Here is a 25,326-nt window from a genome sequence, read left to right as displayed (position 1 = left end):
CCTCAAAACTCACTTCTACATGTCACCACAGTAGGACAAACTGACAGACAAGTTTGTCCTGCTGTTGGAGACCTCTCGTATCCCCCCCACCTGGGTCCCTGTGGCTGACTGTTCCTCTGTCTGGCACTGAATACTTTCCCTTGTTACCCTCCCGAGAGGGACCGGGTCTCCGGGAGCAAGGTAAGCACGGGCGTAGCACAGAGCAGCAGGCCGGAAAAGCAGGAGAAAGGGGTAAAACCCAGGAAGCCAAAGAGGAGCAATCAGCCAAAGGAATTAGGTGAGGAGGGAAACTCAGGGATGCCCAAAGAAGCAAGCCAGAAGAGCAGGAGAAAGGGGATTTGAACTGTCTGGAACCCAAGAACCATCAACAGTCAGAGAAGATCTGGAAGAAGCAAAAACAGTTGGGCTGTATAAACCCTGACCTGGTTTTGGAAGAGAAAGGCAATATATGTTTTCAGAACATGTAACATATACACAGAAGCCATGAAATTGCATCCACAGAATGCCAGATACTATGGCAGTCTTGCATAAATTGTACAGCTGGAGTTCGGACTGAGAAATATATCCAGCTAGTGCCAGCCTTATCAAGGATTTTACATGGAAAGCTGCTGCCCTAGAAACTAGGAAGGATGACACAAAAGCCACAGTTGTCCATCTAGATGCAACAATTGTCTCTCCTCATCCGGAGCAAAAAAGAATGAGGAAAATCAAAGATGCATGGAAAGAATTAGTTCAAGAGACTAGTGGACCATGCAAATCTCCCATGAGACCAGAAGAACTAGGTGGTGCCCAGCTACCACTGTCAACCACTTGGAAAGGGATCAGTGCTGGAGATCCTGGATAGAGTGGGAGAACAATGTGGAACAAAACTCAAAATCATAAAAAAAAAAAAGACCATGCTTAACTGGTCTGGTGTGAGACTGGTGAAACCCCTGAGACTATGGCCCCTAGTCACCCTTCAGACATGGAATTGAACTCACTCCCATGGCTTCCAGCCAAACACCAGACAGACATATAAGGTGAAAATTTACACCAGGTAGGTATGCTCCTTGGAACAATCAATCATGTGAGATCAGAAGGGAAGTATTTGCACGGGGAGATAACTCAGGGCAGGAATATATGGGAAAGGAGGACACAGGGAAGAGGTGGTAACCACAGGGAGGAAATGGGAAGAGACCTATTGCATTATGGGGATTGCAATCAGTGTCATGAAACAAAATGTGTATGAGCTGCTATGTGGAAAATGAATTTGCTCTGTAAATTTTCACCCAAATCACACAAAAAGCCATAGATGTCTACCAGAAGCCTTTAGACCTCTATTCCAACAGTAAGGAATTAAGTAAATTGTTATTAGGTCTGTGTGATGGCCCCCGTCAGTTGACATGATAACTCTGAGGATGTGAAGTGAAAGGCTGTGGCTGACCTGAAGTATAATACATGACGCAGCCAGATATCACATCCTAAAACAAATGCAGGAGGAATCCCAGACACTTGGTGAGTACTGAGCAGGTTTTCGCAGAAGATCAGAAAATCAAGAAGCCGATGGATATGAGTCTGACCACAGGTTAATGGTTTGCTAAGGAGGGCTTAACTAGACATAAAAGTCTGTGCAGCCCAACTTCCAGGGAGTTGCTGCTCTGAGGGATGTTTAAGAACCTTGACGTGAAGATTCCGCACCATTACTTTGAACTAAAGGACAAAAAAATGCATTTCAATGATCACTGTGTTCCCAGTCACCCAAGAATGGCTAAATTCTTGTATTAGTGTCCAGGTTGGGCATACGTCAAGGCATACAAATAGATGATTTTGCCTCAAGTTTTTCACCCCCATTAACAACAATAGCAACATGGCAGTAATATCAAGCTTAATGTCCCTGTCAAGACATTTTAGGTCAGCTTTGAAATGGTGAAAATAATCATAGACTTAGTACCCTCTGACCGTTGTTATGTTGAAGTCGGAGACATGTCTTCCCCTGTCACTTCCTATCCTGCTCAATCTTGATTCTCACCACGTAGGGCAGGAAGGGTTCTGATTGAGGTGGGAACCCATCTGGCTCAACCCCTGCTGTCTGGCGGAGCAGTTCTGCTGTCAGGAAGGCAGCATCTCTGCAGTGGGCAGGAAGGCAGCATCAGGGTGGTTTGTAGGAGAACCCTTGCTTGCACACTGTGGTTGAAGGTCCTTGATTGTGTACCTGTTGAGTTTCATATATAATTGTTCAGAAGCAATTTTGATTTATGGTTTAACTTTAAAGAGCCCTTGCTGTAGGCTCCAAGTTGACTCCTTTTCTCTTTTGGAAGTTATTTTTTTCTTTTGTTTAGATGAGTAAATGGTTGACAGCTGAATCTAAACCGTGCTCTGAAACTACGTGGTGCATAGCACAGCTTGAAGTTTTATTGTCATGAAATACAGGATTTATTCTGCTTTGCTGATGCTAATAAACTGATCATCTACCATCTTAAAAACATCTATAAATACTGATTGGCATTTTTTTAATCTGAAATTTTAAATCCTTTTTAGGGTTTATTTGATTCACATACCATTTGTCCTTTATGGTGAGGTTTGATTTTTTTTAGACCATGAAGTTGCCATGGCTGTTTCTAGTTTCACTAAGCATTTTCTAAGCAAGCAGGAAGGGTAACTATCACCCTTGTCTGGTTATCTGTTGCTGAGTGACAGACCACCCTAAGCTTAGTGGTTACAAAACAACACCAGTGTCTTTGGCTCATGGATTCTGTGGGTCAGGGGTTTGTGGAGGTCACCGTGGGGAAAGCTTGTTTCTGTTCTATTGAGTTGATCTAGGACCTCCACCAGAAGCCTCAGAAGCTAGAGGTGACAATAGCAGGGGTGGCTGCGCATGAAGCCTCACTCACAGGTTGGTTGATCCTGCTGTCATCTGGGACATCAGCTGCCAGACCTACACATGGCCTTTCCATGTGACTCGTTGGGCTTCCTCCCAGAAACTAAAGCAAAAGCTGTGTTGTCTGTCGTTTGTGACCTAGTCTCAGAAGTCTCATTGCATCACTTCTGCATCAGTCATTAGGCCCCCCAGTTTCAAGGGGAAGGAACCCAAATCTCATCTCTTAATGGGAGGAGGGCAAAGGTACATTTTCTAAAAAGAGCAGGTGAAATGGGAGATAGTAGTGTGGCCATTTCTGGGATAGCACAGCTATTAAGCTAGAAAGACTCGTATATGGTCCAGTTTTCAACACAGCCAACCAAATCTGAATTTGTTTTAACCTTCAAAGCCAAGAGCATTTATCCACGATATAAATACAGCCCATTCTGACAATGTATGTGCCTTTAAAAACTCCTATTAGTTGTTTTTATAATAATATGAATATGGAATATGATTATAATATTCATAATTGTACCAAATAAGCTTCTTACTTAAAAATAAACCAGTAAATAAGCATTTCTGAGTTTATCTACATTAAAGTAGTGGTTTTGAAACATATCTCTGTAATACACATGCCTGGCAGCAATTCTTGGTTGCCATTCCTTGGTTATGTTCTTTGTATATTTTATGAGCAGCCTTGGGTTAGGCTCTTCTGATGTGAAGTAGCTACGAGGCTAAGGACTATTCTATTCCTTTCCTTTTGTTTTTGCCTCAGCAGATCCGGGCCGTTGGCAGGCTGAAAAGAGAACGCTCTATGAGTGAAAATGCTGTTCGCCAGAATGGACAACTGGTCAGAAATGATTCCATGTGAGTACAGCCACTCAGCATTGTCCCTCCTTCATGTGTCTTCCCCTTATATTGTCTGCAGCTGTCATTTTCTAGATAATTGACTTCCACTAAGGAGCTCTGAGGAGCTCAGGTAGCATAGTGCCTAAGGCACTTGACTGCTAACCAGAAGGCTGACAGTTCAAACCCACCAGCTACTCCTCAGAAGGAAGGTTGGGCAATCTACTTCCATAGTCGTACCGCCTCGGAAACCCAAGGAGGGGTCGATGTGAGTCACATCTGACTCAGTGGCACATAACAACAGCAACAAGGAGCTCTGGTGGCATAGTGCTTAAGGCATTTGACTGCTAACCAGAAGGCTGGTGGTTCAAACCCACCAGCCACCCTGTGGAAGGAAGATTGGGCAATCTACTTCCGTAGAGATTTACCACCTCAGAAACCCCAAGGCGGTTGCTATAAGTCAGAATCGACTCAGTGGCAGTGAGTTTTTTTGTTGTTGTTGTTGTTTTGTTTTGTTACTTCCACTAGTGCTTCAGATCTGCTTTCCATTTACATCGGTTTTACCTTTTTTGCAATACTTTATGTAGGCTTAAATCTGACCATTTTGTTTGTTGTGAACTTTTTTCAATAGCATTTTCCTCTTCTGTGTGTGGTAGTCTTCCGTATGTAAGATTTGCCCATTTTTAGAATCACTTGTAAGCTGTACTTTAGACAAATTGATAAACGTAAGTGCTCAGAGTAGCCCCCAAAAATGTATCTAGCACATGGATTTGAAAAAGGAAAGCACAATGTAGAATGTTTTTGCTTTCAAGTTTGTCATAAGATGGTGACCAGCCCCTTCTGTCTTTGCCTCTCCTGAACCATGGTAACAGCACCACACAGCAAGGGAGATCTTTCTTTTTTCCAGGAATATGTTTTCAGCACTCTGCCTACTGATTCATTTAATTGTTAGGTCTCTTTCATTTTCAAAAACAGAATTTTGTTGCTTAAAAGACTATTTACTTAAATTTTCTTTCTCATTTGATTATATTAATATATGCTGATCTAAAAGCTACCACTATAAGATGTTTTAGCTCAGGCAAGTCCTTGTTGTTATACCATTAAAATGAATGGATTTTTACAAGTAAAATTCATCCTTTTGAAAATGGGTCAGAGTTTTACATCTCAGAGCTGCTGGTGATGGTGGCCTTTTTGAATAGTGATTTACATTGCTTTTCTAAATCACTATTTCTTCTTCTTTTATTAATTTTTCAGTCAATTTTCATGACTTTATCATGGGCCATGTGTGATGCCAACCTCCACACTAGCTTCTCTGGGAAGAGTAGGAAACCAGCAGCTGTTACATCTCCCTTTAGCGGTTGCACACGCAGTTGGAAGCAAGCATTTAAATGTATATACAACATAACTAGACCTCAGCAGAGTTACGTATTTGTGTTAGCCAATACCCAGTTCTAGTGTGGACCTGATTAAAAAGTATAGGGATGCAGAAGGGGCTATAATGGGGTAGGACTTTTAGTATTTCAGTAGAAAGAGGTTTTTCTTCATATATGTTTATGAAGACATTTCCTGGCATCTCATTCAATAAGTGAATTTCTGACTTCAAGATAAAGTCTTTGTTTGCCTTTTACTGAAACTCTGTGACCTTGTGTTCAGTGTGAAGAAGACACAGAGCTGTTCTAATTTCTGGAGAGTCTTCAGGTCTCTCCTAAAGCAGTGATAGTTCCTGTGAAGGGTTACCTAGGAAGAGCAAGTTAAAATGATTATATGTCCCTTTCAGGAAAGAGTTACCTGAATGATGCTGCCATTATTAATAGGAAGTTTTTCATGATTAATTAATGATATGCTCCCCTGAAGTTACCCAGGGATGCCGGCAGGCCTATGGAGTCCGTGTTTCTAGAATGTTTCAGATATCTCATACAGATGCTGAGAAGGCCACATCATTTACTGCTAAGGCAGCATTATTTATGTGTAATATTTAAAGGCAGCAGAAGTTTCTAATAGAAGTTTTTACCTTTAAAGATGTGGCTTAGAGTTTAGGGCCTTTATACTTAGACATTTCACGTTAATGGAGGTGATAGGGCTGTTTGAGTGCAGTGTCACTTTCGTGTTTTCCTGAAATGTCCAGTGAGACCTGTGAGAACCACAACTCCACGAGACTCCCTTGGTTTTCCAGGGCTCTCAAGCTTTCGGCCTCCAATAGCGTGTGACTTTTTCTGTTGCTTATTTTTGAGTTTGGAAAATATTTGCAATTTCCATCTCTGACAGGTTTCTGCCTTGTGCAGGTTCCGCCTTTCAGAGGTGTCACTGTACATGTCCTGACAGCGAAAAAGGAAGCCACATTGTGTGCGTAAACCAGCCCAGAGAAGTATGGTCTCGGGTAGACGAATACCTAGTAGTTGTGTTTGCACTTACCCAGTAACACAGCTCCTTCCCGACAGGAAGGATGACAAATCTGACTCGAATTTTATTTTCTTTTCAATACCTTAATGACGTTTTCTAAATGTTGAAAATCTCATCTCGTTAATTTGTGGGGGTTTTTAACTTTTTTGGAAGTAAAAAGAACAGGAAATTAAAACTGCATGTTCATGGTGGTTTGCTGACATTACATAACTATATTTTATTTTTGTTAATAATGTGATTTTGCCTATTCTCCTATCCTTGTTAATGTTATAATTTATCATTGAATTCATCTTTTAGATTTAGACTTGATGGTTTTCATTTCCTTAAAGAGTTCTGTATGGTGAGCACATTACATATTTAGTTAGTAATGTGATTGGGAAGAAACTATTACTATGACACGGTTCCTTTTACTTTTGCTGAGTACCTGCCACACTCCTGCTAGCTCTGCCTGCCTTACCTGTTCTTTGCAACGTGAGCTTGACTCTGGATCTGTGTGTGTGAGCCTTTGCTGCCTCCACTTCCTTTCATCCCTTGGGTTTAACAGTGGGTGTGCAGGCAGGTCTTAGAGTAGGAGTGCTCGCCTGTGCTCTTTTAATTACTTTTCAAGAAGCACTAGGATTTTAATTATTGTCAATTGTTGGCACAAAAGAAGGCCTGGTGGTGCAGTGGTTGTTTCACTCCATTGCTAACCAAAAGGTCAGCAGTTCAAACCCACCAGCTGCTCCACGGAAGAAAGATGTGGCAGTCTGCTTCCGTAAAGATTTATAGCCTTGGAAACACTATGGGGTTCTCTGTCCTGTCGGGTCACTATGAGTTGGAATCAAGCTGACAGCAATGGGTTTGGTTTTAGTTTTTATTGGTTCAGAAATAAATTCTGATCAGTAGAATCGTATCTAGCTTTTTCTTTGTGATATAAAAGCTGAATATGTAAAAGAAGCATAATTGTTATTTAAGGTGGCACAGATCAGATTCTGCCCCAAGAAATAAAATTTCAAGGTTCCAAGCACCGATTTCTGCACCGGAGTACACGTAAGATTTTATCTGATCTGCTTTTTACAAGTAGGAATTGTTTTAATTTTGCAGGCTTATGTTATACTAATCCATTTTTACCAAGTAATTGGCATATACCCTAATTCTCTTACCATTTGGCTTTTTATACCTCTGTTTCAGGATTTCTCTGTCAGCATGTACTTTGTTAATAATAGAGGTTAACTTAAGCCAACTAAGAAAGTGATGTGTAATTTGGAGTGTATTGGTGAAAATAAAATGGAATAATGTAAACATAAGGACCAAGAATTCTTTTCCATTGTCTTTAGTTTGCTTTAATTGGCATATCACTTCATTATTGATTCAACTGAAGTTCACTGATCCCTTTTTTTTTTTTAATTTTTATTTCAGCACACTATCATTTTATTTTATTTTGACCCAGAAGGAAAATGAAGTCTTAAGTTTAAGACTTTTTTTTTTAATTTCATAAATTAAAATTATGCTTGGAAGAATTTTTTGAGATTATTGCCTTTCTTTCTGTATGTGTGGGAATGACTGACCATCCCGTGAGGGGAACCATCTTGGCATGCAGTGTAAGAATTCAACAGCCAGTGTAGCAACAGGAGAAGAAGCCACACTGGCAGCCAATGATTTTTCTCCTTACTCTGGTTCTCTTATGCTTCTAGGAGCTAGTAAATTGCTGGAGATCGTGGCAACAAATTAAAATTCTCTCTTTATTTAAAATTCCAAGAATCTGTGCTTCAGTGAAATTTTTTTTTTACTTTTATTTTTTCACTTTACTGCTTTTTGGGAAGAGGCTAGAACCTCCCCAGAGAGATTAACCCCATGGTTGAGAACAATTATTCCTGTGAAAACCCTGGGGAAAGGAGATACTTGACTTTGAACTTACCTCCTCATTATAATGACATGCTGACCCCACATGAATTTGAATGTTAGTTGTGTTGTTGGTGAGTGTTGTTTATTTTGCACTCATGTGGTGAGATGTGGAACAGCATGGCAGAGAGCTGTTCCTCATGAACTAACATGGTGAACCTCAGCAGTGCTTTTTATTAAATTACTAACATTTAACAGTTGTTTAAATAATCTTCTGAATGTCACTCTTGCAATATACTTTTTTATTTTGTTTTATTTTTTTTTTACTTTTCACAATAGTTCACTTGTCAAAACAAAACAACAAAAACAAAAACCATGAAGCCTAGGTTGGGTAGATAAGTAGACAGAAACTCAACCCCAAAAGCACTATTTCCCAGCACTGATTCTAGTATCAGCCATTTGGGCTAGCATCAGACTGACTGCCAAAATGCAATCCATACTTTTTTGCTGCTGAATTTGTTTATTTGTAAAAAAGACTTTCAAGGTGGCTTATATCCCTTTTAAAAAAAAGGGAATTGTGAAATAATTTATTGTTTCTGATTGGGGTTAGGGAGCTCTGGTAGCATAGTGCTTAAGGCACTTGACTGCTAACCAGAAGGCTGGCAGTTCAAACCCACCAGCCACTCCTCGGAAGGAAGGTTGGGCAATCTACTTCTGTAGCAATACTGCCTCAGAAACCCAAGGAGGGGACGCTGTGAGTTGGATTCCACTCGACAGCAGTGAGTGTGTGTTTTTTTGTTTTTTTGTTTTATTTTGGTTAATTGGGGTTATATTGGTCATCTTATGACTTAATCATTCCATTTATCTGTAGGTGGTAATAAATATTAACAATTAAGGGCCTTTACTCTTTACATACACTGTCAAAAGTGGCTTCAGTTTAAAAAATACTTCGTGTCCTGTTTGTGCTGGCATGAAGCATTGTCATGTAACTGAATGAACAGTTACGTTTCTTACTAGTCTTTGAAACTTTAATTTCTTTTGAGAAACAACCAGAAATCCAGATGTGTTTCATGTTGGTCTTTGATGAAATAAATATCTGTACTATTATTGATAGAAAATGTTATTTCGTGTTTTATCATTCTTTATAATTTTTTCTTTTTAAGTTACAATTGAAGATCATGGGAGTTTGTTTTTTGTTTTTCATTTATTAACACATTCCAATTTCATGTGAATCTTATAATCTGTTTTAGAATCCAGCCTTCTATGTTCATTCCATGATGAGAATTTACAGTTTATCTGAAATCAGTTTATGTTTGAATACTTTACAGCTTCCTGTATACGGACAGGAAATACTTAGCTTTTAGAATTTAAGTAAGCTATTCATTATTGCTTGTTCCTAGAAAAACGATTTCTCTCAAAAGGAATAACCCTTCTTTTAATTTTTAATGTACAAAATTCCATCAGATTTTTTTCTTGGACTTGGATTTTAATCCATGGACATTATTGGTCTAAGATTATAATTCTAGATATTATCTCAGACTATAATGTAGTAGTTTGTAGCTAGTTTATATACTGATGCAGAGTGATAAGCAATGTGTTCCATTGAAGCCTCAAAATGCAAAGACAAAAATGTTAATTATATCAAGAGATAACTGAACTGATAAGTCTTTTTAAACTTGCTTGAGTAAACTTTATCAGGTGTGCTGGTAGCTCTGTCAAGAAGAGAAAGTAAGAGGGATTGTATATTTACATGGTGCAGGACTGGCTGGTTTTATTCCTTCATCTGGTGATACTTTTCTAACTTGTTCTCAGTCTGATTTCGCATCAGAGGCAGGTTTTTGCTACGCTGCATAAAGAGGATTCTGAGCCGAGGCTAGTATAGACACTGAATCCCAGATAAGCTCTAGGATGCCCAGACTGGATTTTGTCTAGTACCACACAGGTCAGCTGATAAGTTGACATACATACATTCCAGAAGACTCCCGTCCTTGGACAATTAGTGTAAGCATCCATGAAAATTTTGATTTTATCTTATCATTAGGCCTGATTCTGAATCAGCCTTGACAGGTTAATATATCAATGTGCTGAGGTTTGGCTTACATGGTCTTTGGAAAACAAAGTTTTCATATCTATTGTACTTCTCTCTTTGGATCATCAAGACATTCAAAGTTATTAATAAAATTGTGACGAAGATTTTGTTGTTTGATTCTCTAGAACTGTGGGAATACTGATGGCACTAGCTTTCCTTCCAGAAATTATCCCACTTATTTTTGGTTCCCACACAAATACATGTTAAGATAGGAAAGAATGCACAAGTCAGAATGAAAAATAAAAATAAACCCTTTTCAGTTGTTCTCTCTGCTCTGTGTTCATTCTCTGGACCTTGATGCACAAAGATGAGATTCAGCCTTGCAGGTTTTACCCTGACAATGGGAGAGAATGTCCAGGCCTCATCTTGGTATCACACTACTCCTCTTACTTGGCTAGAACCTCACATTGTAACAAACCAGAGGCCAGAGTCACATGTCGGTTAATACCTCGCACTGGTCATGCTCTGACGTTTAAACAGCTCTCTGAGAATATTGATTCTGATCTTAAGAGCTGAGGTTACTGGCTTCCTGCAAATGGGCTCAGCTCTTAGGAGGTGCTCACAGTGGAGCAGAGAAATGTGACTCTTGGCTCACACACAGAAAAAATGATCAAGTCTCTTGTCACTGAACAACACAGCAATGATTATTTAATCACTGTCTTGATCCTTTAAGAACTGCCCTGCTTCTTTCAGTGCATTCACAGAATTGGGGTCATTTTAAGTTTTAGCCACTTAATTGGAGAAATTAAGCTATCCTGTAGTTTTGCAACCCAAGTGCTTTGGTCACAGTTTTCTGAGACTTCAGTCCATCTTTAAATCAGCATGATGTATTCATCATAAATTCAGCTTGCTTCATTGTCTTTATCTGTGAAGTATTTGAAATGGCATTTTCACAGAATACTTTTTGATTCATGTGTTTAAACCTTGTCTGACCCCTGTTTACTGTCATGTATTTAAACTTTGACATGTTTACCAGAAGCCTCTGTCATTCTCTTCTGGACATCTGTAAGTTCAAGTGCAATGTGGTTTGTAGAGCTTTGCTTTACTGAATTGAAATGTATACACTTGCTGAAGAATGCTACCTCCCAAAACGAGAGCTCTGATAAACTCGTCACTGTCGCTGTGGCTCTTGTCCCTCTCTAGAGTGGTTCTTTCATAATCTGTTTGTTTATGTTGATATTAAGAGTTAAAGGTGCTGCATGGTAGCTGGTCTTGAAAACAATTCTAAATGTTTATTAACATCTTTGCTTTCACTGTTTTCTGGGATGATGTAAAGGGTGGGAGAAAGGGGTAAGAAAAACGAAAGTCATTCTTAAAATGTTTGTGGGAAGTGCTCAGCTGAAGTTGTATGAAAATCTGACTTGAGTCTTTCTTTCTTCGTTTGCTGTGCTATGTAAACAGTGTGACACCGTCGCCACAGCAGGCTCGAGTCTGTCCTCCCCCAGTGTTGCCTGAAGATGGAGCTAGCCTCTCTTCCGCGCGCGGCATTTTGTCGCTTATCCAGGCCTCCACTCGTAGGGCTTACCAGCAGATCTTGGATGTGCTGGATGAAAATCGCAGGTGATTGGCCGTCAGTGACTCTCGCCAGCTTTGTTGCATATTTTTTTGGCTCCTCCTTATTAGTGGGCTGGGGTGTCCTCCTTTTCTGTTTGCACCTTCTCATCTCCAAGACGCATTGGTTTGAAACTGCTTGCTTTGCTTTCTTTTATTATGAAATTTATTGTCCAAAATTCACATTTCACAAGATTATGTTAGAGTCCCTTCAGTCAGGGAGAGTATTTGGTTACTAACTGTATGCAGGATGTATATAGTGTCTTCATTTAATGGCTTTGTTGACCTACTCTGAGCACCTGACTCCACTTTGGGATATGCCGAGAGCGACTGGATTGAGTGTGGGATGTGGGACTGAAGCACTGGCTCTTAGTAATTATTTCGATTTAACCATTTGTCATAGTAATATAATTGGACTAATAAAGGAAGTGAATTTGAGAAGGTGATGTCAGTATAGCTGCCAGGACATTTTTTTCCTTCCTTCTTAGCCAGGCAGCTCTAGGCCTGTTTTAGAAATCCCAGATACTCTTGTCCTTTTCATATTACTGACATTTTCAGTGTTGGTGACTTATCTCACTTTTGAGCGTCTCCAAGTAAAATCATTAGTAGCACACTTAGACTGATTCATGCAAATACATTTTTATGCAGTTCTTTCAAATACTTTTTACACTTCACTGCTGCATAGCGTTTTACATATGTCATGGGGAAATAAATTTTACTGCTGTATTTGCGCGTTTTCACAAACATGGTTCCGAAAGAAGAAAGATAAAACACGGGGAGCTTTGTTTTGACATAATGTGGGAAAGGTCCAGTAGCTTCACTTCAGCTCCATACATTTTATTTAGTGACTGTGAGCCAGCATTGTTCTCTGCTTGGCTAGTGTTAAGTTCACAGCCTTTCTAAGCTGCCCCAGGAAGGTCTTAGAGTGAACGCTCATGGCAGAGGTGGGGTGGGGGCATAGATATTTGTATCTCTGTCCAAGGGAGAGAGAAGCTTGGCTTCAGAGGGCCATTCAGATTCTGTCTCAGTCTTGCTCCACCCCTAGCTGCATCATAGCCCTGGACAACTTAACTGCCTTCCCAGGGTCTCATTTTCCTCCTCTGTTTAAAAAAAAAAAAGTGACATAGTGCCTAAGGCACTTGACTGCTAACCAGAAGGCTGGCGGTTCAAACCCACCAGCCACTCCTCATAAGGAAGACTGGGCAGTCTACTTCCGTACAGATATCACCTTGGAAACCCAAGGAGGGGTCGCTATGAGTTGCAGTCAACTTGACGGCAGTGAGTTTGGTTTTTTTGGATACATAGATCATAATATCTTGCTTCCTGGAAAATGGCCTCAAATTCTTTATTGAGTGAAGTGGGAGACCCCTCAAAAGATAGTGAATATAAAGTACTTAACACTTAAGAACTAGTATTTACAGAAGCCTGTTATTTGTTCCCTCCTTAAACCAGCTTTACTTTTCACCTCGTATCCTCTTTAACTTTTTAACTAGGACAGGTCTTCCTTATTTCCTTAGAAGAGACCAGATTATTAGGTCCAATTATATCATATCAAATGCTATTACACTAGAGTATCTGAATGAGAAAGATATTTCTAAATCCTGTATAGTGTAGTGCCTAAGGCACTTCACTGCTAACCAGAAGGCTGGCGGTTCAAACCCACCAGCCACTCCTCGGAAGGAAGATGGGGCAATCTACTTCCGTAGTGATACTGCCTCGGAAACCCAAGGAGGGGTCGCTGTGAGTCATGTCCGACTTGACAGCACATAACAACAACAAATCCTGTATGGATTAAAGAATAGCTTGATGACAAAATCCCAGCACAATGACATTATTTTTTGTTCCCCTTTCCTCTCCCCAGCATCTACACAGTTCCTTGTAGTGCTCTGGAACACATAGAAATAGCTACAGTTTTTTCCTCCATGGTCGAAATATTTTTTTTAACCTCATGTTCAAAAGTCTAAAGTCAGAAATCTTACTATGTATTCTTTCATCATGGAAAAACTGTTTTGAGCCTTCAGTTGGTTTTTTAATTTTTTTTCATTCTAATTGATGACTTTAAAATTCCTTTTCTGAAAAGGGACAGTCTTTTATTACCACTTAAATGAGATTTTAAAAATTCACAGAAAAGTTGTATTAATGATATTTTGCTCCTGGATGCATACTGTTAGTTGTGACCTTGGAGGCTAGAGGACTAGATTCTAGATTCTCATCAGTCTTATTGGATGCTTTCATTATTGGAAGGTAGATTAAAAAAAAAAAAAAATGTATTTTAATCTCTTAACAATCTAAATGTGGAATGAGATTAAACAGAATTGTAAGTGCCAGGTCACTTTTTATTTCTACTCTGAGAACTGTTAAGATATGAGAAATAGGAATGTGAAATTTGGATAATGTTCTCTTTGCATGGTTATAAAAGAATACTGCTTATAAAGTTTAAGTGCTTTTATGTTCTTTGCTGTGTTTCACTTTCTACTTTCTGTTTTCTTGCTCTTGGCTGTTATGCTAACGCAGCAGAGTCTTACCCTTGGTTTGGTGCCATTCCATTAGGCATATATTTAAATTAGGCTAGAACTATTTGGCAGAAAATCAAAGAGAAAAGCTTTCTCCTTGCTTTATTATCATAAAGTAATGCAGATTCATAGTTACTTGACATAAGAACTATTTTTATTTAACACTTTAAGAGACACTTTTTATGTACTATCTTCATTTTCTCATCATATGAAAATACGATGACCTAAGCCAAGCTTAATATGAAAACAAATATTTACCCTAGGACTACAGTAGAAAAGTTCATTTATACAGGTCAGTAGTACTATGCATTTGGAAAACTGACATGCTGAGATCTTACCAAAATACCTGGGACAGGCACCAGGTGGCAGCCGCATTTAAAACACAGTTATGATTTGGTTTGGGCTGGTGGGGAAATGCCCAGTTAGTTGTCCAGCATCTGTTAGAGAGAATGTAACTCATTCTCTGATGCAAAGTGTTACCATTTCAAATGAGCAACTTAGTTTCTAGGTAAGAATAGCATGCTTAAGTTTTATTTTTAGGAGGGACTTGATTATTTTTATACAATTTTTGGTTTGTTTTACAGATTATAATCATTTTGAGTGAATAGAATAAGAAACCACTATGTGAAAAATTAATATCTATTGCAGGTGTTCCTATAAATATATCATTTGAAAGGCCTAGCAGTGCAAAGTTATAGTTGATACAGTGTTATTTGTAATTTGGCTTTTTTTAAAAAAACATATAATTCCTAGTGCCTCAAACTATTTACTGTAGCAGTTTACATTTTTATAGCAAAAAACACATATTCTATTAAGTTAGATTGTGTATATTATTTTTTAAAATATCAATGTAGCAAGTTAATGCAGAAACTTGTAGCCTTGGGTTGCCCTCCCTTCCCCACCCTAATTACAAAGCATTGAACATACTTGTTATCAAACTTGAAAAGATTTTTTTAATATGTATTAAATCATACTTAGAAAGTGGTACTTGAATGAATTTTCAAATTTTGCCAAATACCTGTCTAATTTACTTTTATATTATATGTGTCAATTGCCAGTGTGAGAAGACAAAATGAAATACGTTGTGAAAGGTAACTGTATCATTTTCTGGCTCTGCATTCCTTACAAAAGGGAAATCTCCAGGGTGGAATATGTAGCATGTGGCATCAGCAGTGGAGACTTGACTTAGCTGACCATTTTAGTGTCATTTAGATTGTAGTCAGATAACAGATCTCCTGATACCACAGAGTGAATAGCTAGCAGGAGAGGATGAGTTGAAAACCTGTCTCAAGCATATATAACTTCTCACTATTCTTGAGCAAACAAAGTAAAAGCCTAACATGTCTCCCCAAAAGTCTCTGAAACCTTTATCCTCTAGGCTCCAGAAGTTCCTTTAAACATTGGTAACTCCTTTAGGAATTGTAGAAGCTGACAGTTAAAATGTTCGTTTCTGAATTGACTTATAGAAAATAGTGATTTGTAATCAGAATTCTATAGCTTTGCCAAGTTATTAAAAAAAAAAAAAATTAGTGCATTTGATATTAAACATTTGCTATAATTAAGAATTTCCTTGATACTTAAATTCAAGCAGACACTAGGCAGCTACTTAAAGAATGAGACGTTCAAAATGGATGTGATAATTCTCAAAACCCACTGATAGGTCCTATACTCCTAATCTGCTTCCTCAGATTAGTGAGTATCGCTGTTTATTTTTTGGGGAATTGATCAGAAAACATGTAAAGCTTTAGTTTTCTGATTTGAAAACAATAAAATGTATTGGAGAGGTAACTGCTTATCTAGGTTTTGCTATTCTAGACCCAGAGCATGTTCTGGGATCGAGGAGAGTCCCACGGCCTTCCCGCATGCCTTAGTCTCCCAGCCAGCAGCCCTGTACGTCACTCCTGGTTGCCGCTCATGGTCAGACCCACTCCCATATTTGATTGCACCATCTGTAATGTGCTGTCGTTCAAGCTTCCAAGCAGGTCTGTGATCTTGGCTCCGGAACCGAGGCTGACAGTGCTGCTCTGAGAGCTGGGGGTCTGAAGGAGAGACAGCTGTGTGAAGACATCAGGCGCTGACCTCACTTAGCCGGGTGGGAGGGAAAGGACGTACAGCTCTTAGGATGGGGCTGCTGCTTCAGATGAGCAGCCATGATCATGCAGGGGCAGCCAGCCAGTTCCTGACATGCCCTGAAGTGATTAGTGACCCCCCCCCCCCGTTTAGAAAAGAAACATTTCAAGGAGAGTTGTCCTCTGTCTTGAATTTCATAAATTAAAATATAAGCACCAAAGTCAGATGGTTTTGTTCATTGGTGCTGTTTTCTGACATCAGTATAGATTCTCTGTGTTTCTTTAATCATTTGTGATATTGTTCAATTTATGAAAATCATAAAATGGAGGACATATGAAACAAAGGTTTTTAAAGTATTTGAGAAATATTATATTGTATTGAAACATACAATATAATCACATTTGACATTTATGTGTCTTGTTTTTGCTTTTATTTTATTACTTCTCTGTTTCCTGATTCTGTCTTGTGCCTTCTCCCGCAAAAACCTGCCTTAGACCCGTGTTGCGTGGTGGGTCTGCTGCCGCCACTTCTAATCCTCATCATGACAACGTCAGGTAAATTCCGCGACTTTGTGGTTAACAGGGTAAACACTTGCAGAATTTGTATTTTACAGCACAGTGCATGTGGTATTGTATTAGAGCTTGAACTTCTGTCGCTGTTCTTTATACATGACCACTTCTCTGAGAGAAAACACAGTTTAATAGTTGATAACATATGGTCACTGGGTATAGGGAAAATACTTGACAATTATGGTACGGCATGTGACATCTGAGATGTTTTATTTAAATACCGTTTTAGTAGCTTAGCGGAGATAACGTTAAAACGCAGGGCAGGAATCTTATATCTTGCTTTAGGTGCATCTTGTAATTGTTGCCTGAGACTCCTCGGCTTCATCTTTTTCAGGTGTTAATTGTCTAGAACGCATCGTCTTCCATTGAGGGGCAGCTTTGACAGCCTAACTACTCGGAAAGTTGAACATTTAGGGAATTTGGTTGTTAAAAGTGTTTGTTACCTGTTAATGTAAGCCTTTCTCTCTTGCTTTAGCCCTTTGCACACTTTGACAGGCTCGCCCTGATTAATTAATTCTTCCAGTCATGCACAAAGACAGATGGAGTGGCATGTACAGATACTTAACCGTTCTCAGGGCCAAAATCCCCATTTAATTTTCCCATCTTTTGAAAAACTAAACGAGAAAACAGAATGGATTGGTGTTCACAGATGCCATTGGTAAAATTCTTTCAGAGCCAGTTCAAGTTTATTTTAAACAGAAGTGTACCTTCTAGAGCAGTAGGTTGTAAACTGGCAGCATTGCATCTGTGATGGCAGGAAACAGGCACATTCTTTTTTAAGCAAGAGAAGCAAGGGAGGAGCTAGTCACTAACATGGAGCCCGTTAGAGGAGGGCGACTGCCCGGGCCCTGGCCAGTCTGCCCACTGGGGTCCTTCACAGGATTCATTCCCTGCAGCACCACGTCTTCTCTGAGCTTCGGGGCCTTTTACCTTTCTATGCAAGTGCTTTTAGCCAGTGGTCTAACTTAGTGTTTTGAAGAGGGTTTTTAGTTCTGCTTAATACAGGTTTTGGTTTAAACCATAGATTTTAAAGTGATATTTTTGTTTGTTTTGAATTGAATTATATAGATAAAGTCATTGCCATAGTCTTAGATTTCTTTGTGAGTGAAGATTTTCTTTACAGATATCCGAAACCTTAGTTAATTCAGGATTTAACTATAAGTTATCCCTTTCCCTCATGCTTCCTTCTCTGTGTTCAGTGCAAGTTCTTTTCACCTTTGAGACAATTCCTTATATTTGATTTTTTCTAATTGTTCATATCATACGTGACTTCAGGAAATATAACAATTGAATTTGAGATGACATGTGAAGAAAGGAATCCTGAGCTCTTATTTTTTTTCACTAATCATTTAATAATTCTGTTTAAATGATCAAAAGAATAATTGACTGAGATGTTTGTAGACCCATTGTTCCAGCATCTGTAAATGTCGAAGTTTGCTAACTGATAAATTTACTCTGAATATTGTAGGATTTGTGCCCTGTTCTGATGAGAAGGGGGCATTTAGCAAGAAAGCAAGTCAATTTAGCCATAAGAGATTGTTACAGAGTCACTGTACGTCATCTGTCACTGAGACTGCAGTCTGCGTAGCTGTCGTCAGTGTGGGGGATGAAGACCCTGGCTGGGAGCACACTGCGTGGCTAGAGCACGTTCTGTTCCCAGGCTTTGTTTAGGGCCAGACAGGGACCGTGTCTGGACTATTTTCAACAGCATTTGAAACAAAAACATTTTCTGACGAGCTTTGTCTTTAATGTGTCTGGTTGAAAACAGAACTCTCCTTCACACCCTCTATGTGGTGCTGTGCGTGTTCCAGTGGGGACTGGCTTGGACTGTTAGAGAGTGTGGTCCCCATGTGCCAGCTGTCTGTGCATTATGCTGCAATAATGTCTTAGTTTAATTTTTTTATATTCTGCTCATTCAGAAACAGTACTAAGCCGTGCTACCAAATAATTATACAAGATTTAAAATAGATGCACATGTGAAATGAATTATGTGGTATGTAAATTATACCTCAGTAAAGCTGTTTATTAGGGAGCTCTGGTAGCATAGTACCTAAGGCACTTGACTGCTAACCAGAAGGCCGGCGGTTCAAACCCACCAGCCACTCCTCAGAAGGAAGATGGGGCAATCTACTTCCGTAGTGATACTGCCTCGGAAACCCAAGGAGGGGTTGCTTTGAGTCGGGCTGACTCGATGGCACATAACAACAACAACGCTGTTCATTAAAAGAACAAGTAAAACACATGGGAGGAAGAAGCAGCCCAAGGGGAGAAGTGGCATTTGTGTGTATTTGTTTCTCAGAAGGATGTTGTTATTCATTGAAGAGTAAATGCTCTTTTAGAAGAAGTAGCTGTATTTGAACAGTGCTTTTAAAGTGCTTTGTCTAGATTTTATCATGGTGGCTTTAAGTGTTATTATTCTGTATACAGCCTGTAGTTTATCACTGAGCCAATTCCAGGTCTAAAGGTAGTGGCCAGGTATAGTCAGGAGGTTTGATAGTTGCTTTGGCAGGAGAACACATTCAAAGGAGTGATCAGAAATAAGTAACGAATGAAATGGCAAGAGAAAGGAGCAGGAGAGGCAGAGGAGAAAAGAAAGCTAGATCTTGGTGTTTTTTTTTTAATTGGAGTTAGTTCTTTTGTCTTCCCTGCCAGGAAGTCTGCAGCTGATGAAACTATGTGTGAACATACGTTTGTGCAAGAATTGAGAGCTGTTAGAGCCTGGAGGGGCAGTTCCCAGACCTCATCCGCCAGGGAGGGCTTTTTGCATTACTGGTCTCTGCGTTAAAGTGTCTCCTTATTTATTATCTTCAGTCAGAATTTGTTTTCATTCTCAAAGTTTCAGGACACTTTCTCAGTCATGGGCGTAGTTGTCATCTAAAGCCATCAAACCAATTCAGGTGAAATATTTTACTAATTCACTGTAGGATCCCAGGTTCTGAACGGTTCCTTGAGCATTGCTTATCATGTTATGTGACTTGTCAGTTTACTCTTAGTTCTGTTTTAGTATTCAATTGTATTTTTACTTCTCACCTGCTAGGTATGGCATTTCAAATATAGATGCAGCGATTGAAGGAACTTCAGATGACATGACCGTTATAGATGCAGCTTCGTTAAGACGACAGGTATTCAATGTACCAGATGAAATCTAATCCTCAGTTATATTTGTGTCATACTTAGAGTGACAGTGTCCAACATTTTACCATTTTCTCACCTATGGATACATGACTTGAATCATTTTATCTATAAAACTATGAAGGAACAATTCCCCTCCAGCTTCTCTAACACAGTGATAGTCATCCCTCATACTTCCACAGAGCTCATAGTGTTTCCATAGATGCTACGGGTTGGATTCTCTGGAAGGCAGATTCGGAGGTGAAGATTTGCATGTGGAAAGTTTATTGGTGCACACTCTCTGAACACCTGTGAGGGGAAGAAGAGGAAGTGGGATTGGGAAAGGGGAGAAGTTGGGCTGTGGTTTAGACAGAACAAAATCTGTAGCCAGCCCCACGAGGAGCTCTGAAGCTGGGACACCAGAATTGGCCCCACATGGAAAGAGGGGCCTCATACCCCCTCACTGACCAGTCATGGTGTGCATGTCACCCTAGTAAGGGCATATGAGCTTGAACAAGGCAGTTGTTCAGCCAAGGCCAGTTCCCGGGAAGGACCAACAGTCAAGGACAGTTGCTGTCCGCCAGTGTGGCTCCTAGCAGCTTGGGAGTTAGCCTTTCAGTCCTGAAGAGTCTGATGGACATATCATAGGTTGTTTAGGAGACTCAGTAACTCTGAGAGGTGGACAGAGAAGGCAGCTATTCCACCCACTTTGGAGAGAAGCAGCTGAGGCTGAGTGACAAGAAGCTGACAGCAAGACATAGAAAGGGGCAGGAGTGCCTTATTCTTTCTGCTCTGTAAGCTTGCCTACATACATAATCTGTCTTCTCTACTGGAATAGCAACGTGCAACTGTTCCCCCACCTATCTGAGGAAGTGAGGAAGGAACGCTACCCTTTCTAACTCAGAAACTTGGGAAGGGAAGTAGAAAAGAGTATTTGAGTGAATTCAAGCTATCCTGGATAACATTTTTTTTCATAGTTTTGTTTGCTCATTTTTTCTAAATGAAACTTTAGTGTTTGTAGTAATCCCTTTTGACAAATTGTTATACTGCTTTGTAAGAATCTGCTCCTGCGTTCAAACTTCTCTTCTTTTTGTTTTGTTTTTCACTTAGATAATCAAACTCAACAGGCGTCTACAACTTCTGGAAGAGGAGAACAAAGAACGTGCCAGAAGGGAAATGGTCATGTACTCAATCACTGTAGCATTCTGGCTGCTTAATAGCTGGCTCTGGTTTCGCCGCTAGAGGTAACCTCAGCTCTCAAAAATATTTGTCCCAACAGCTAGAAATATAAAGAATTTGCAAACTTCTTTGTTTCTGTCTCTGCATTGTATGCCATTTTATAGTCCATGCCCCAGAAACGTGTTTCTTCCCGAAAGGAGGGGACAGCCTGGGTTTGCAGAAGTAGAGGTATATCCTGTCACTCGGCCGTAGTCTCTGTAACCGGTGCTGCAATGACACCTGCTTGAGACCTCCCTCCGCATGTTTTGTCAATAGACTCCAGTTTGGTTTTGAGAGGAGCTGATTCTTTGCCTTGTCAGTCTGCACAACTGATTTTCTCAGTGCGTGTGAGACCGCATAGAGAATGGATTCAGAAAAGGATCTGTAAAAGAAGAACTGTATTCTGTTCTATCTCTCACACACTGTTAGACTGAACAGTTTTCGTTACTAAACGTTTTTGTGCCCATGGCTCAGCATTAACACTCTGAGATTATGGTCTGGTGCCAGGTTTCAGAAGATTAAGCCACCTAATATCTCATGATCATATTCATTAAACACGTGTACAGATTAAATCAACACAATTCCTAACATTTGAGCAGTCTGTCTCATACGTGTGCAATGCGTGCGTTCTTTATTTTCATTTTAGTTTTTTTTGCAGATGGTTTTCTATAAAATATGTTTTTACTAAGCTCATGTGTGAATGATTTTTAAATTTACAGAATAAGGTACAAACGTGTAGTGTATTTAATAAACTGTCAACGAAAGCAGTGTTTGTCTATTGAAAGGTTTTATTTTGTCATATTGTGGGGCTAGCAGCATTCTGTATCATGTTAGGCCTGAATGCAAGTCTGTGGGAGTGAACGTGACTCTTATATGAAACTGCGCTTTCCTATCTCAGGCACAAGTAATGCAGTTAATGGTTTGGCATGTGGCAAGAACCTGTTGCTCATTGGTTGTGTTGTGGATGGTTTTCTGATGCGTAGTATCCATAAAATGATTCCGGTGAAAATACTGTTGAGTTGTGCTTTCTTTTGCCATTACAGGGTTCCGTTGCTAACATTCTGAATTTTATGAGCAATAAACCTACGAAGTCCTGGGAGCCTCTTTCTTCTCCAAGCAGACAGATTGCTGGTTAGGGACAGTGTCCTGCACAGTCTTCAGTATCTTTCCACCAAAGCAGTGAGTTTGGGAGAAGGCAGTTGAGGGAAATTCCTTAGATATAGACTGATTTAATCTTTCTGTTCTTGTTTCTCCCCTGCTCCCCTCCTCGCAAAAAACTACCAGAAAGAAAGTTTTTCTCCACACAGCTTAGGTTTATTATGAGCCTGATAATAGTTTATTTCCCATGCAAGTCTTCTGCCTTTCAGTAAAGTTCTAATGATGGAATTGTATTAAACTCTGTGTGTGTGTGTGTGTGTGTCTCTCTCTGTATATGTGTGTGTGTGTGTTTATATATATATACAGACACCCACACATATCGCAAGATGTTTTCTGTGACTGAGCCTCCCACGTGAAACCAAAAATATGATAAAAATGATGGATAAAATAGACAAAGCACCTCTTTTTCCAAACAGTCATGAAAGGATTCCACAAATGCCAAAAATTAAGTAAAAGCAGGGATCCTGGCAGATAGAGAAGCACAAAGCCACTTTCTTTCCTGATCGGTTTTTCTCCCAACTGAGAACCCGGGGCTTTCTCCCTTAGTGGTCACGTAGGGGCCGGAGGCAGACTTCTGACCTAGGGCAGACACAACTGTGGCAGGAAACTGCTCCATCAGGCTGGGACTCCAGGAGACAGTGTGCTCAGTGAAGGGGCGGTGTGGGGTCAGCATTATCAGGCAGGATACTGGCCCTTGTTGGCCTTGTCCCATATCTAGAAAATAGAAAAGCAAACTAGTTGCCCTCAAGTTGATGCTGACTCATAGTGACCCCATGTGTTTCAGAGTAGAGCTGCTCCACACTGTTTTCGTGGCTGTGACCGTTCATGAACACATTGCTAGACCTTTCTTCCAAGGCTCCTCTGGGTGGATTTGAACCTCCAACCTTTTGGATAATAGCTAAGCACTTAGAAAACAGAAGAACTTGAGTTTAGCCCAGATCTTTCTAACTCCAAAGCCAAGCTTTGTCTGCTCTACCATTGTGCCTCCAGTACAAGGTGTACATCACCATAAGAAAGTGGCTCTGGCATTGCAAGGGAAGAATTCACTCCTGGTTAGGGTAGTTAGGAATACTTCTTAGAGATCAGTTTAAGCTTCAGTTTGAGTAATGTATAGGATTCAATAAGCACAGAATGAGGACAAAGATCCCAGGTGTAGGGAACAGCAGGAGAAAAGGGTGGAGCAGCAGCCAATAATCTCGTGACCACCTGATCCAGACCACAAAAACCCACTGCCATCAAGTTGGTTCTGACTCAGAGCAGCCCCCATAGAGTTTCCAAGGCTGTACATCTCTGCGGAAGCAGGCTTCCTCATCTTGCTCCCGTGGAGCAGCTGGTGGGTTTGAACTGCCAGTATCCATAAAACTAAGCATAACAAGTATATCCCTGTTATACCCCTTTCAGAATGCTCAGTGTATCTTCCACCTCTCGGAAGACTTTTGCATGATGCTTTTGCATGTTTTTTTACACTTTGAGGGATAATTATATGAAAGTAGAGTATTTATAATGAGAGCTTTTCTTCCTTTCCTGCATGGATGCATCTTGTCCAGTCTCTTAACTAGATTTGACAGTGAAATTGAACTGTTTCTCTAGGTCTCAAGTTTGAAAAGTTTTAATGTATCATAAATGTCCTGGTACCCAAGCTTGTAAATACACATCTATACACGTGTGTTTTCTGAAATTCTCCTATGTGATGGACGTGCAGACAAACAGGGGATATGTTATATTGTGACACAGATGATAACAGTGGCGGTGGGGTGGGGAGGTTAAACTGACTTAATCTGTTGGAGTCATGCTCTCTGGAGAGGCATCCTCAGGTAGGACACATTTAAGCTGGGCCTTTAGGATAAGTACACATTCATGGGAGTGAAGAGAGAATGTCTTCATATAGTGAATGGGATCGGAGAAAAGGCTTCAGTTCTTGATGTTACTGATTTATTTGGGAAGGTACAATGAAAGTAAGGAGCTCTGGAGGTGCAGTGCCTAAGACATTGACTGCTAACCAGAATGTTGGTGGCTCAAACCACCAGCCACTCCACGAAAGGAAGATGGGCAATATAGTTCAGTAGAGATTTACCGCCTCAGAAGCCTCATCGGGGTCTCTATGAGTCAGAATAGACTCAGTAGCAGTGAGTTTGGTTTTTGTGGTTTTATAGTGAAGGTAAATGTTGTAAATTATTTCTAGAACCTTGAGCTGAATAAACTTAGAAAATGCAAAAGTGAAATAAAATGCAGGTGTGACTGTTTTCTAGTTTTGTCTGTTTCGTAACACTTCAATATGGTAAAGACACTTCTGTTATCTTTGAATGATTGTCATATATAGAAACTAGCTTTTGAAAGGTCATGTTTTTTTTTCTAGGTACTGTTTTTTAATTACTATTATAAAAATACAAACATGAAAATAGAAAAGTATAATAAATCACAGTACGCCCATCACCTATATATAACAATTTACATTTTTATGCTGAAATATTTTGAAAACATGACAGTTGTCGCAAGTATATAAAAACAAGTATATAAAAACATTTTCCTATATTACCATAAAACCATTATCAAACCTAACAAAATATACCTTAATTCCTTAATAGCTAACCCAGTTTATGTACAGATTTCCTCAGTTATTCCCAGCAAATTCAGACGGTTTGATTGAATCATGTCTCTTGGTTTTTTAAACTAGAACAGTTCCCTCAACCCATCCCACCTTTTGTTTGCCCTGTGACATTTTCTTGTTGAAAATGGGGCAGTTACTGTCTCTTTACTGTCCCACCTTCTGGATTTGTCCAAGTGCTTCCTCTTCCCTATATTTCCCATAAGCTGGGAATTGAGTCTAAAGACTTCATTATGTTCAAGATCTCCTGGACAAAACAGGTGGGCCCTTTTCAATGTTAACTGCTATTCATTCTTTCTCTGTTCTCTCTCTCTCTCTCTCCCCGCCCCATAAACACAGATTACAGTTAAAAATTTGAACAGTACATAGGACAGAAAGATACAAAATAAATAGAAATTTCTCCATTCTCCCTGAAGTCAACCACTGATGGCTTTGCCTTTCTGTTTAAAGCTGTTATGCATGTGCCAGTATTCTTCACCTGTGAAAGACCAGTTTTTAAAACCCCCTCAAAGACAGCCCTAAAAGCAACTTTCTGTACT

General features: G+C 39.8%; 1 protein-coding gene across 1 annotated transcript in view; it reads left to right on the top strand.

The window, feature by feature from the left end:
- Window positions 1-21,048, top strand: part of MFF (mitochondrial fission factor) — a 38,323-nt gene extending 17,275 nt beyond the window's left edge. The window contains exons 4-9 of the mRNA XM_042783634.1: window positions 3,615-3,703; window positions 11,394-11,552; window positions 15,115-15,147; window positions 16,621-16,680; window positions 19,733-19,817; window positions 20,917-21,048. Of these exons, the coding sequence (XP_042639568.1) occupies window positions 3,615-3,703; window positions 11,394-11,552; window positions 15,115-15,147; window positions 16,621-16,680; window positions 19,733-19,817; window positions 20,917-21,048 (558 nt within the window). The remainder of the gene's footprint in view (window positions 1-3,614; window positions 3,704-11,393; window positions 11,553-15,114; window positions 15,148-16,620; window positions 16,681-19,732; window positions 19,818-20,916) is intronic.
- Window positions 21,049-25,326: the final 4,278 nt, after the last annotated feature.

The sequence above is a fragment of the Orycteropus afer genome, unplaced genomic scaffold (assembly GCF_000298275.1).
Source record: "Orycteropus afer afer isolate SDZICR_OR568_19922 unplaced genomic scaffold, OryAfe1.0 scaffold00002, whole genome shotgun sequence".
Lineage (NCBI taxonomy): Eukaryota > Metazoa > Chordata > Mammalia > Tubulidentata > Orycteropodidae > Orycteropus > Orycteropus afer.
Note: the sequence above shows the minus strand (reverse complement) of the source record. Positions and strands in the feature narration are given on the sequence as shown.